This window comes from Megalopta genalis, chromosome 4 (assembly GCF_051020955.1).
Source record: "Megalopta genalis isolate 19385.01 chromosome 4, iyMegGena1_principal, whole genome shotgun sequence".
NCBI lineage: Eukaryota > Metazoa > Arthropoda > Insecta > Hymenoptera > Halictidae > Megalopta > Megalopta genalis.
Window position 1 is genome coordinate 9507285 of NC_135016.1, and position 12675 is coordinate 9519959.

A 12675-nucleotide genomic window follows, 5' to 3' on the forward strand; every position below is an offset into this window, starting at 1 on the left:
CACCACATTTCAACCAGACAACGAATAAAAGATATTGTCACCGCCCAAACGAAAGCGTGGCATAGCATCCAAGATAACCTCCTATCTCTGCCACGTGGTGTGAGCGTGCAAGAGTACAGTGTGATCGACGCACAAGGGTCACCCGAAGATCTCCGCCGAGCACATTGGCTCGAGGCCGTGACTCGTGTTCTAATTCCGACTGTCACCGTTTTTAAATCCGCCGGTTACGCAACAGGCGGAAAGGAGAAAGCCCGAAACCCGTCGGCGGGGCGCCCTCTGCGCCCCGAAAATCCGCGCGCGGCTCCCCTCGCCCGTGGTCGTTACATCGCGATACAAGAACGTGTCGCGTTTTGAAACGATGTTGTTATCTAGAAGAAACCCGCGATGATAAACACTGCGAGACGGACCGGTCGCGAGCGCCGGTGAAGCCGGTAGTAGGATCGTGGCCGTTCGATCGTAAACACGGTCGCGTGTTATCGGAACGCGGCAGATAAGGATCGCGCGACGGTAGACGCAGCTGGTCCGATTCTGTCTGGCAGAAACTACTTAGTGCGATCGATCGTGGAGCGACAGTGAAAGTGCGAATCCGGTTTCGCTCGTCGTTCTCTCTCTTTCTCTCTCTTTTTCTCTCTTTCTCCTTCTTTCGCTGACGAGCAGGAAGGCGGCGAGTGCCGTCTGGCTGAGCAACGCGTTCCACGAGTGTGTGCGTTTGTATGTGGATCGGATCCGTGTGTGACCGTGTGCTGGTAGTACTGTGGACAGTGCGCGCGGTGCTCGTCGATCCTCGCCCGAGGTGCAACATGACGGCGGACCACGAGACTGAGAGCAAGGTGAGGCTGAGGAGGACCAAGAGCGTCACCAGGGCCGAGGAGATCCAGAAGGCCGAGATGCTGGTGCGCAGATCGCAGCCAGACAAAGCGTGAGTATTCCTGGGCTAGCTCTCCCGGTCATGGACTCGCTCTCGCAGCCTTCGGTCGCGCGTGCTGCTCCCGTTCCGCCCGTTCGAGCCCGGTTTTGGTGGCTCCTCGGTCCCGGCTCGAGTCCTCCGTCGCCGAGATTCGGTCCTGCGACGGATCCGACGGACACGGAATCGCGGACACACGAAATTTCCAGGCCCCAAGCAGACACGCCGAGGCGTTCGCCGACTTCACTGAGAACACGCATGCGCCGTTCTGGTGGATCGAGCGCAAAACCATGGTCGGGACTCCCCTTCTCGCGGCACCGTGTATTTCTCTTCTCGTTCCAGCCGACGATCCGCCGCGCCGCGCCGTTCTGTCGCGTGTCATAATCGATGCGGAGGTCAGCCGGCGGTAGCGCTCGTGTTTTCCATAGCTCGTTTCACAAGACCCGGTCCCGAGGCCTTCGACTTTATACCGAACTAACGAACCGACCGTCCAGACGGCCCGTCCTCGACGGACACCGCACGGCAGACTCATCTGACCGACTGACTTAATTGGCCGCCACCGAAGATACCGCGCTCTCCGCCTGACCTATTTCCCTTTGGCCTGCTTCCGGACGAATTTTTCGGGAACCCGGCTCCGAGATACTCCAGCGTCTCGATCATCGATGACCGCGCGAATTTCGCCCGCGGTGCGCGGCGAACGATCGATCCATTGAGCAGTTAGAGCTTGGTTTACATTATTCAGGAGTGCTTGGGGGAGGGACAGGAAGCAGACGTAGAAAAACACCTTGTCGAAGTGGCTCATAATTTGCGACGATCATCTGCCGGATCGATTCGGTACACAAAACAATTTAGAGGAATTTGATGGGGTGGTTGGCATTGCTTTTTGAGTAGCTTTTTAAAATGTACGGTCTAATAATCGTAATAATAATTAATTAATAATAATAATTGTTATCATTATTATTATAAATCGTCTAATATACAATACAATGCATTCTACAGTAATAAATTGTCTAATATATATTTGATGCTAATAAATTGTCTAAAATACATTCGATACTAACAAACTGCCTGATACACATTCTACAATAATAATAACTTGTTTAATATATATTCTATAATAATAAATAGTTTATGATTCCACAGTCAAGCAAATTTTTATTATTCCATGGTGTTAACTCAACATTAAGAAAATGTATTTTGACAATAAAATGCCGAGAGACTAATCAAGTGAAGTTAATCTGCACATTCGGTGAATGGGTCATTTAACACGGTTCACTGGCTCTCAGTGATCGATTCTTGTACAGCGTCTTCTTGAGATAAATTACCACTGTATTCGAAAGTTTCGAGTTTAGTTCTGTGTTCTATTTTAGGGTTTCAGAAACTTACATCGAGGATAGCGAAATCTGTGGATTTTAGATAGCCCTATTGAAACTAGAGAGATCTAACAAGATCTGAAATTTGTGTACTATTTTCAACTTATTAAAATTATTAAAGAGAGAGAGAGAAAGAAAATTATACTTCGCTCAATTTGTCTTGTAATCGATGCAAAATATTTGTATCTCACATAAAGATTCGCGATACATTAATCACCGATCAGATTACTTTTTACCTAATTATTGTAAATCAGCTATAATAACCATCAGCTTATAACAGTTGGTCGTTAATCAGATCACTTTTTGCCGAACTCCAGATCCACGGTAACGAACGAAATCACGTACACAATCGGGAACAATGCGACGCACGAAAAACCGTGCGCCCATAAACGTTTATCGCGTCGCTTAAATTAGTTCTGAAAGCTGCGCTCTATTATTATGTAACGGTCCGTACATCGCTGAACTCCGTTCCGCGCGGTATTTGTCAAAGCGCAGAAAGAGCTGCCACACGGTCGGTCAGTGTAATCATCGTGGCAAAACAAATTCCACGGAACCGCGAAGGTCGACCGCAGATAGCGCGAGAGTGTTGCGGCAAGAAACGAAGTCCGTCGAAAATTCTGCGAAACTCGTGACGTATCGGAAACACGAACACGAAATCGTTCCCGCCGCGGCGGGAAAGTTTGCTCATCGCAAAGAGGTGTAATCCCGATGCGATTCGCAAACGCATTCCTCGTCGATAAACCGGGTGGATCGGTTATGCGGAAACGACTAATATTTACGCTGACGTCGGCTATGCCAGTGTCTACACGCCGGGGGCGCGAGTGAATGGAGCAAAGTTCATTCACGGGAATGGACACTGCCCCGGAGAGCCGGGAATTGAATGCAGCCGCGAAAGCGAGCGAGCGAGCGCGTGGCGAAAACGAAAACTTTCTTAACGAGCTGTTCGCCGTTTCGAGAAACGCGGCTACGGCAGATCGGTGCAGAACAGTACGTCAAGAAAACACGGACGGAGATAATTCGTTCCCAGCGATGGCATAATTATCGAGTTTCATTCTACGCTCTACCATTTCTCCCTCTCTCTCTCTCTCTCTCTCTCTCTCTCTCTTTTCCTCTGTATTTCGCTCTCTGTCTTTCTCGTCCTCTTCAACGTCTACGGCAATAGTTCCGCTCCTTTACAGCAAAGTCACAGGGAAACTTATAGCGAGCACGAGGTTCACGGTGACACAGCCGCGTTCCCGTTCCCTGCTCAAAAACAATGGGAATGTCTGGCCGGAGTTACAGACAAAGTTTTATTCAACGTGACGAAGACGAACTGTTTCTGTTGCACGATCAATAAGATCCCGCTCGACTGTACGTAAACGACTCGGCTACGCTGAATTATGCCCGCTATTTATCATATTTCGTTGCTCCCTACCGCGTCGAGCCTCTGTTTTCCCAGGAATGTTTCACGCAATTAATATTCGCAACAAATTCTTACCAGCGCACAGCATCGCCTACTATCTCGGAGGAACATTCAGAAATTGTTGTTTAATTTTAAACTATTACTATCGTTTGCTTACCGACATCAGTTGTATTAGTTGTATTTTTTAGCCAACCTTGTTTTTTAAACCGTATTTTATTTCGTTATTATGAGTTTATTTGTTTTAGCGTGGTCGCGTTAATCATTAACGATCGCATGGCTTACGGTTAGCTGTGTATAAAGATCTATATTTTAGAGTACGATTAAAATTTATATTGACGTGGGAAAGACAGATTTATATTGACAAGAGAAAACTATAACGGCTGACATAGATTTAAGGATTTATAGCAGAGGAGGACGTTCTCTATGATGTCATCGTTTAGGTTGGACTTGAGGTCCCTCTTAATGGAGAATCTAGTTCGTTCAGGAAAAATCTGGGTCACTCAAGTAATGTGTGATGGATACTGATGAGAGCACGCTAGACAAAGTGCATTCAGGAGGACAGAAAGTCGATGGTAAATCTTGAGTCTCCTGCTCGAATACGGGTAATTGCGACCTGATCTTTTCTGGAAATTAGGGGTCTTTTAAGGTTTCATAAATCATTTAAGCTTGGATTGCTATTAATCCAATTGGCACTCCATTTTATAATAGATTTTTTAACCCTTTGCACTCGAAGCTATTTTAGCTGTAAATCTAAAATAATTTCTTTAACTTATAGTATTTTTATTTTATATGACGAAGTGCATTTTGTGCATATGAAATTGATTCTTGTGACTCACACAAAAGTTAAATCTAAACTTTGTTAATCTAAAAATTATCTAAGAACGTGATGTGACAAATTTTAATGGTGCCTCGGAGTCACCACTCGAGTGCAAAGGGTTAACAGAGAATTTTGGCAGAATTCTGATAAAGGAAACGATGTCCTAGAATGTCCAAATTATGTTCTCAAATTTTTGGGTCTCGATAGTATTGCTGGTTTTTGAGCGGCAGTTGTTCGAAAGGGTTGAGAAAGGCCAGTAGAAATTTGTCTGTAATTCAACGGTATGTATCTGATTCAATCACGAATTCTGAATAATTTGGAGATCAGCATAAATCCGAGAATACCGAAACAGAAAATACCATATCAGAAGATAGCGACTGACACAAAATTGCAATTTCTAATTTTATAATCTCCGAATACGTATCGACGTTTAAACATTTATGAGCGAGTAGTTCGATTGTTGTCCAAGCCTTTTCAATTCGGCCGCCCCGTGGATCGTGACAAATCAGTCTTACTTTGAACTCCAATTCGTTGGAAAAATTGTCCTGGTTAACTTCATCGCTCGCGATATTATTCGGGAGGGAGGGAGGGAGGGAGGTGACATGGTGGTAATATATCTTCATGAAGTTTTAGGGTCAGGTGTGAAAGCACCGCCGTTCCAACGCGCCCCGAATCTTAGCTTCTCGCACCGTCGTTTCATTATGATCTGTTTTCCTAAAAAAGGCTCGATATTGATAGTCACAATGGCTGTCCACGCCATTAGTTTGGAGTGATCGCGGTCGGGTGGACAGCTATTAAGACTGATGGCGCGGATCTCTTATGTCCCGTCAGCCGAAACATCGTTCCTTCGATTTTCCATCGTTCCTTCACCAATGAATTCGCGATAACAATTCGACGAATTTCCGTATCGCTTCGAACGTAAAAACCGTTCGAAATCCCTCGCGCACTAATACAAAGCTACAATGATTTTTCTACGGTTCGACGAGAGGAGCTTCCCTTTATTATTCTATCTGCCGACTTTTGTAGAATTTTTCAGAGCAGAGTGCGCACGGACAGTTACAAAAACACCGGAATTCGAAAATAGAAGGGAAAAAAAAGGTTGCAGCCGGCTGCGACATGGTATTTTGTAAACTGCCATGTGGAATTTCACCGGACGGATCAAACATGAAGATTTGAAAGGGTACGACGCCCCCTCAAAAAAGAACGACTCGGCAAAAACGCTCCTAAAATTCTTAAAACTCTTTTTGTGAAGGAAGCAATAAACTGCCGTTCGATCTGAACCGTTGGAAATTCGTTTTCGTAGCTGGGAATTGCATCGGCGATGCATTCTTTTTTTTTTCGAGAAATCTGGGCCACGGCTGGTCAAAAAGAACAAACAGATAGAAGAATTGGACGCGAAGTGGCGGCGCAGATTTGTCGACTGAAAAATAAACCGTGCATCGTGTTTGGGTCTCCATGGGGTCCATTAGCCGACGGAGACGCGCGATTCGAAGTGAGTCGCGTGCATAGGAGATTATGAGAGATTTAGGGCCGTTCCGATGTAAAGTTACAGACTGTTAATAATCCTGAAATAGTGCTCGGGTTTTCTTTGCTCAGGAGATTGTACGTACACAGAGCTCTATCATGCTTCGGCGATAACGTTGTTGGTTTATGCGCCGTCTCGTTTCAAGATATATTTGCACGTTATTAGATTAGAGACTGCCGACATACATATAAATAGCGGTATATCAGGCTTGTCTGAGGTCGATGAAATTCCCTGTATACCGAAGCATTAGCGCGTTCTCTCGCTAGGGCGTTCCGCTGGTTCCATAATTAATCGAAATATTCGTATCGCGAGTCGCGCGGCGGCGCACAGTGCCTCGAAATGAGAAGTCCGACCGCGAAAATGTCTTAGTTTCGAGCATTTTCTACCGCTCGTAACAGGCGATGCTCGCAATGAATCGTTATTCGTAGAGGAAGACGCGTACTCTCGATTTACAACCGAGAAATCGAGAAAACTGATCAGACATTTTAGCAAATACGTACGTGAAAACAGTCAAAATTCGAATGGGTATAATTTAGACTTTGACTTAACGAAAAGAAATTTTTTTGAAACATTTCTCGTGTTTCCGAACAAAAGTTACGCGAGATAATACATTTTCGCCGCCGTTTCTGAACGAGTAATTCATAGCCGTAATAATTCTGTTTTCGCTTTAAATATTTCACATTTTCGAATAAGACAATTCCGTAAAGTCATTGTTATCAGTAATATAATAATTCATTTTCTATGAATTTTCTGCTGTTAAGTTATTCATAGAGGAAGATGCGTACTCTCGATTTACAACCGAGAAATCGAGAAAACTGATTAGACATTTTAGCAAATACGTACGCGAAAACAGTCAAAATTCGTAAGTCGAAATTCGTAACTCGAAATTCGAATGGGTATAATTTAGACTTTGACATAACGAAAAGAAATTTTTTTGAAACATTTCTCGTGTTTCCGAACAAAAGTTACGCGACATAATACATTTTCGCCGCCGTTTCTGAACGAGTAATTCATAGCCTTAATAATTCTGTTTTTACTATAAATATTTCACATTTTCGAATAAGACAATTCCGTAAAGTCATTGTTATCGGTAATATAACAAATCATTTTCTATGAATTTTCTGCTGTTAAGTTGAAATATAACTTTGAGCAGCGGCTCGTTGTAAAAACATTGCGGCAACGTGCTGAAAATTCAATGACCAAAACCGGGAGAGAAAAAAAGGAACCATTTATCCGTGGACGTGCTCGACATTGGATGCCGATGACGTTTCTGTGTAATTGATACGTGAGACCAACTCGAAACACTTTTATCTGTGACACATGGGAGGCCTGTTGAACATAAGCATCGGGTGGAAAATTTAAATCGCTTTACTAAATAGTGGTCCGAATTGTTGACGTAGAGAGGCCGGGGGACGCGGACGCATAAAACCGTTTGATATCGAATGTTAAGCTCGCTACGGGACGGCTTCGGAAAATAGATTGTATTAATTAACCGATCAAACGTTCAAAAACCACACTCGGAACGGCCGCGGCGCGTTCGCGCGCTTTGAGCAACGCGAAACGAGACGCACAACGCTCTCCGCGTATTCCCTTTGTGACAATTACAGAATAATTCCCTTCGACGGCAACACGCGTAACTTTGTAATTAACGGCCGGCCCCGCCGCTGTTGCGTAATCCCGCGTTTTCCTTTCGATCGATCGATTATATCGGGTACCAATATGAGCAGAAGCGTTGCAGCGGGTCTTATGTAACCCGGCGGGCACGAGGTTCAAGGTCGATCGCATCAATTACGCGATTAACGGAGTAGTTAAAACGAACGTTAACGAGCACGGTCATGATCCGTTCGACAACCTTCGATGTTTTCCTTGCGTCGTGCCTTTTCCTTGCCGACGGATAATCGCGTTACATTTTATGGCCTGTAAAACGTCTGTTAATGCGCTATTTTGTTGTTTCATTGCAAACATTTTATTTACGTTCGTTGTCTCTCCGGCACCTTGACGAGTGTTTCACTGTTTTACTTTCGCCGTGGTAAAATTTTTAACAGAGCAATTAGGTGCCTAAGCGACTCTAGTTAGCGTAAATCTGCACGCGAAATTCTATGCGATCACGTGCATAATCCATTTGTCAGATAATAGTGATTCGGAGATTGCCTGGACATGACTGGCCGTTTCTACTTGCAGAAAATATCAATAGAAAATTCTGTTCGTGCAAGTAGCGAAGGGATTTGGTATACAGACATGTTACTGTACATTCTTTGCTTACTTTTGTCTGCAATTTTGTTATATAAATAAATAAACAAAATGAATGAAACGAATTTTCTTCTTCAGATTTTCGTAAGCAATTTACGGTAGTGGGATTTAGCATGAAGTAAAAAATGAGCAGGACGAATCACGAATGTACATTTGGTCCATTTTCATTGTACGATTCTAGTTTCTCGGCGTGCAATGTTCGCGGCACGAAAAATCGCTGACGAGTAGCGAGGCTCGCGAGCGAACGAGCGAGCGAGCTGTCTCGCGTGTCTTTAATTAAAATGTTAATTCGAGTGACGGCGCAGTAACGGTGATGGAGCTGCGGTAGATCGGCACGGTACCAAGGGATCCATCGGGGCAAACACTTTCCTCGAGGCAGCGCGATGAAGTATCATAAATTCATGACCAGTTTCGAGTGTATCCGATTCGAAAAGCACGCATGTTCTCCAATCAGAATCGCTAATCAAAGAATCCAACTTTCGCGGAACCAACGTAGGAAACGCTAACTCGCGTTAATATTTCTCCGGTAAACAAAAAAGCGAGAGGAGCCGGAGGAGGGGGAGGTGGGGGGATGCGTGGAAGTGGTTTTTTTCAGGAAACGGACCACCGGACTGGGCAAGCTCCATTTGTCCAGATTTATGAAGTTTCGCCGGTTCCCAGCTTTAATATCTATTCTCCGTGAAAAAAAATTTAATCAAGTCCACGGTCTAATCAAGGACGCTATCAAAAATGAATACCATGGGAAACAGAGGCAGATCTGTTGCGCGGGAAAGGATCCGTGCAGGTTTTTCGCGAGAACGAAATGGTTTTTAAAACCGGACCGAAGAGCATTGTACACACAGACTGGAATATGCAGAAAGAAGGGCGTAGACCAGCCCTGCAGACTTTGCTCGGTAGAAGAGTGTCCCTTCATTAATACCTTTCGAAAAAATTCATTTCAGGGAACAGAAACTGTGGAAATATTTTTGAACATTAATTTTGAATTTCATACGTTTCAACGTGTCTCTCGTCGAGAGCACTGGAACTTCATTCAAAGTATCGCTAAATATTTTAATACGACTTGGGGGGGGATCTCGAATAAAAATATCTGCCAGTAAGAATTATTAATCCTGGACGTACAGGATTTATGAACATTTTATTTTTAATTATAACGTGGCGGAGCTCTAAACGGAATACGAGAATTTCCTTCTGATTTCAATATATTTAAATTGCAGCAGAAAAATGTACACATCCGCAAGGATCTACCGGTTTACCCGCGTTACCGTAATTACGCGAAAAAGATCGTTTATACACGAAGACCAATTCGTCGAACCAATTAGACGAGCCAGGAAAATCTAAATCCCTCTGAAGATCCGCGGGCTATTACCAACAGCTTACGCGGATGCACGCGGGCAAAGATAAAAAGTAATAATTATTACAAGTTCGGGTCTGTTCGTCCGGGCAAACGCTAATTAGCGTCCTGACGAGGAACTGTCGGGATGCCGGCTGATGCCAGGAGCGCCGGCTCTTTTTTTCTCCTGCCGCTCCACGGATATATCCTCCCAACAAGCTGTGTTTTATTAGCGAGAGGTTGCCCGAGGAAAAAAAACCAGCGAAATCTTCGTCCCCCTTTGACATGCCATAATGACCTGCAAACAAGAGTCTCTTTTTTTCCGCCTCCGCACTCGCTCTTGCCCGCGCTCTTCAGAAAAGGAACACCTTTTCTACCTTCGGTTGTTTCTTCTCCCCATCTTCGCGCCCTTCCGCTTTCTTCCTACCACCGCCTACTCCCCCCTCCCCCCCGGATCGTCCATTATGCCGTGGAATCAGAGATGGCACCACTCCCGCGTCTCTTAAACAAACGAACCCTACTGTATTTACTCGTTCCGTGTTTGCCGGATACTTCTTGTTTTCGCCAACTTTGCAATTAGGCGAGCGCAAGCATACTAGGTTCGTTGGACGCGGTGAATATCGGATGATCCACCCCTTTGGCTACCGGGGGAATTCGCGCGGAAAGCTATGTCTGGCTCGTGCGGATCTTTCACTTCCGGATTGATTTTAAAGTTCTCGTTTGTACGATCCTTCGATTCGGAGCCCTTCCCCCGTATTTGTTCCCAAATTCAATCTAATTCCTGACGATCCCAGAAGGGATAGATCCATCGGCGGAGCCGCCGTCGGCGAATATTTCACGAGCACCGTTCACTTCGGGAGACATGCGTGTATATTAACCCTAGAAAGATAACCATATGACAACGTACGTAAAAGATAACCATACGCTTCAGAGGCGCATGCTTTTCTAAGGCGTCAATTTTATACTAACAATGGATATTTATTTAAGTTAATCTAGTCATTTTAAAGGTTTGGCATTATTGTAAAAATAAAATGCATTTATATTATATTTTTTTATATTTTAAGTAATTTTAAACTTAAATCACTAGACCTCTATGAAAAATTAACAAAAATCAACAATCTTCGCAGGCGCCTCTGCGACGTAGGTTATCTTTCTCGGGTTAAGCACACGAGCGATTTGTCCTTGACACTAGAACTACAAAATCAGTCAGAACGACTGATTTCTGATTTTTCCTTTTACAATTTTCTTGATATTATAAAAATGTTCCTAAGGGAAATTTTTAGATAAAGTTCTTTATTCGGTCATATGAGCCGTTTATTTTGAAAGTGGCATAAGTCAGTTTGTTTTTAAGTCGATATATTTAAGGGTTTGCGTTTTAACACGTTTAAAAATATGGATGCTAACTTTCGAGAAGATTTACTTGTATTTGTTATCTCAGGATACTGATATCTTTTTCAGTATAAATAATTTCGTGTAAACATGAAAAAATCACCACTTTTCATTACGGTAAAGTGACTTATGCCACTTTCAAAATAAACGGCTCATATATTATCGTAGAAGTCGCACGAAGTTTAACACTGGATTTACGGAACCCGTCAAGATGACAGGTCATTAAATTTTTAATTTTAATATAATATCGGAAAGATATATTTATGAGTTATTTATTCAATTTGTATGTTACTTGCAGTAAATGTTACAGTAACACTTGTTAACCCTTTGCACTCGAAGCCATTTTAACCGTAAATGTAAAATAATTTTTCTGACTTATGGTATTTCCATTTTATATAACACAGTGCATTTTATGCATATGAAATCGAGTCTTGCGATGACTTGTGACAACAGTTACGCTTTTAACGATTTCTTAAATTTAAACTTCGTTAATATTAAAATTATCTTGGAACGTGAACTAACAATTTTAGTGGTGCCTCGGAGTCACCACTCGAGTGCAAAGGGTTAAATATCAGGATAAATGCCTTATTGTTACTTTTATGAACTAATGTAAAACAGCTGTTTGTTTGTGCTCCGAAAAATCTAGTGTTAAATAAATTCGATCTAGCCATTGTTATAAAACAGTACATATATTAGTCTCGATAAGAGCTCGGTAGTTTTAGCGTTAAAATACAGATACACGAACAACATAGGTACAGGTGCAGGTGTACAATTTATTAACCCTTTGCACTCGAAGCTATTGTAACTCTAAAATGTAAAATCATTTTTCTAACTTATAGTATTTCTATTTTATATGGCAAAATGCATTTTATGCACATGAAATTGACACTTCGGACTCGCCCAACAGTTACATTCTTAACAATTCTTTGAATCTAAACTTTGTTAATGTAAAAGTTATCTTAAAGCGTGACATAACAAATTTTAGTGGTGCCTCAGAGTCACCACTCGAGTGCAAAGGGTTAAGTTTTCTCTACGAACAGGATCGATTCATCAGAAATGCACGTCTGTTAAGGCACAATAAACGACTCCGTTTGAGTCTCGAACTGTTTCTGACTCCGATCGTTCTTCCAATTTGCGCGAGATCGATTTTTCCCGGAGACAAAGCAGGGACGAAATTCCTAGGGAATTATAAAGTGTAACCGCAAGAGCACATTTCCCGCGTAAAATCCGTGTCGCAACACCGCAGAATCCCGGTGATCCATGCGAGAGATAATATCGTGCCACGACTGCCCTCCGCAGTGAAACAATTTCAGTTTGGAGGATTCTAGTCGACGGAATTTCGCACGGTGCGGTCTGCGAACGAGTCGGTTCTGCTCGACCCAGCGAAACGAATTAATGCTGATAAATAAAGTTCGCCGTGCTAATCAGCCCAGATAGATGATAATTAGCATTTCGCTGTATCCACCATGCTGGAACGACATGCGACCGTGGAGGCAAGTCATTCAACGGCGCGACGTCGAACTGGCTGGACAACAATAATGTCTCTGGCAATATTTCTCTTTGCCCAGTTTTTTCCGTGCTATATATCGATCTCTCGGACCCCGGTATTATTCTCTCTGTTCTAGCTACCTATCAGTCCGGTCTCGCGATCTATCTCTCGCACGCGGATCTATATTGTGCCAATA

General features: G+C 43.4%; 1 protein-coding gene across 1 annotated transcript in view; it reads left to right on the top strand.

Moving 5' to 3' along the window:
- The first annotated feature begins 379 nt into the window (after positions 1 to 379).
- mdy (diacylglycerol O-acyltransferase) overlaps positions 380 to 12675 on the top strand; it is a 207506-nt gene continuing 195210 nt past the window's right edge. The window contains exon 1 of the mRNA XM_033477664.2: positions 380 to 919. Within this exon, the coding sequence (XP_033333555.1) occupies positions 714 to 919 (206 nt within the window). The 5' untranslated portion in view covers positions 380 to 713. The remainder of the gene's footprint in view (positions 920 to 12675) is intronic.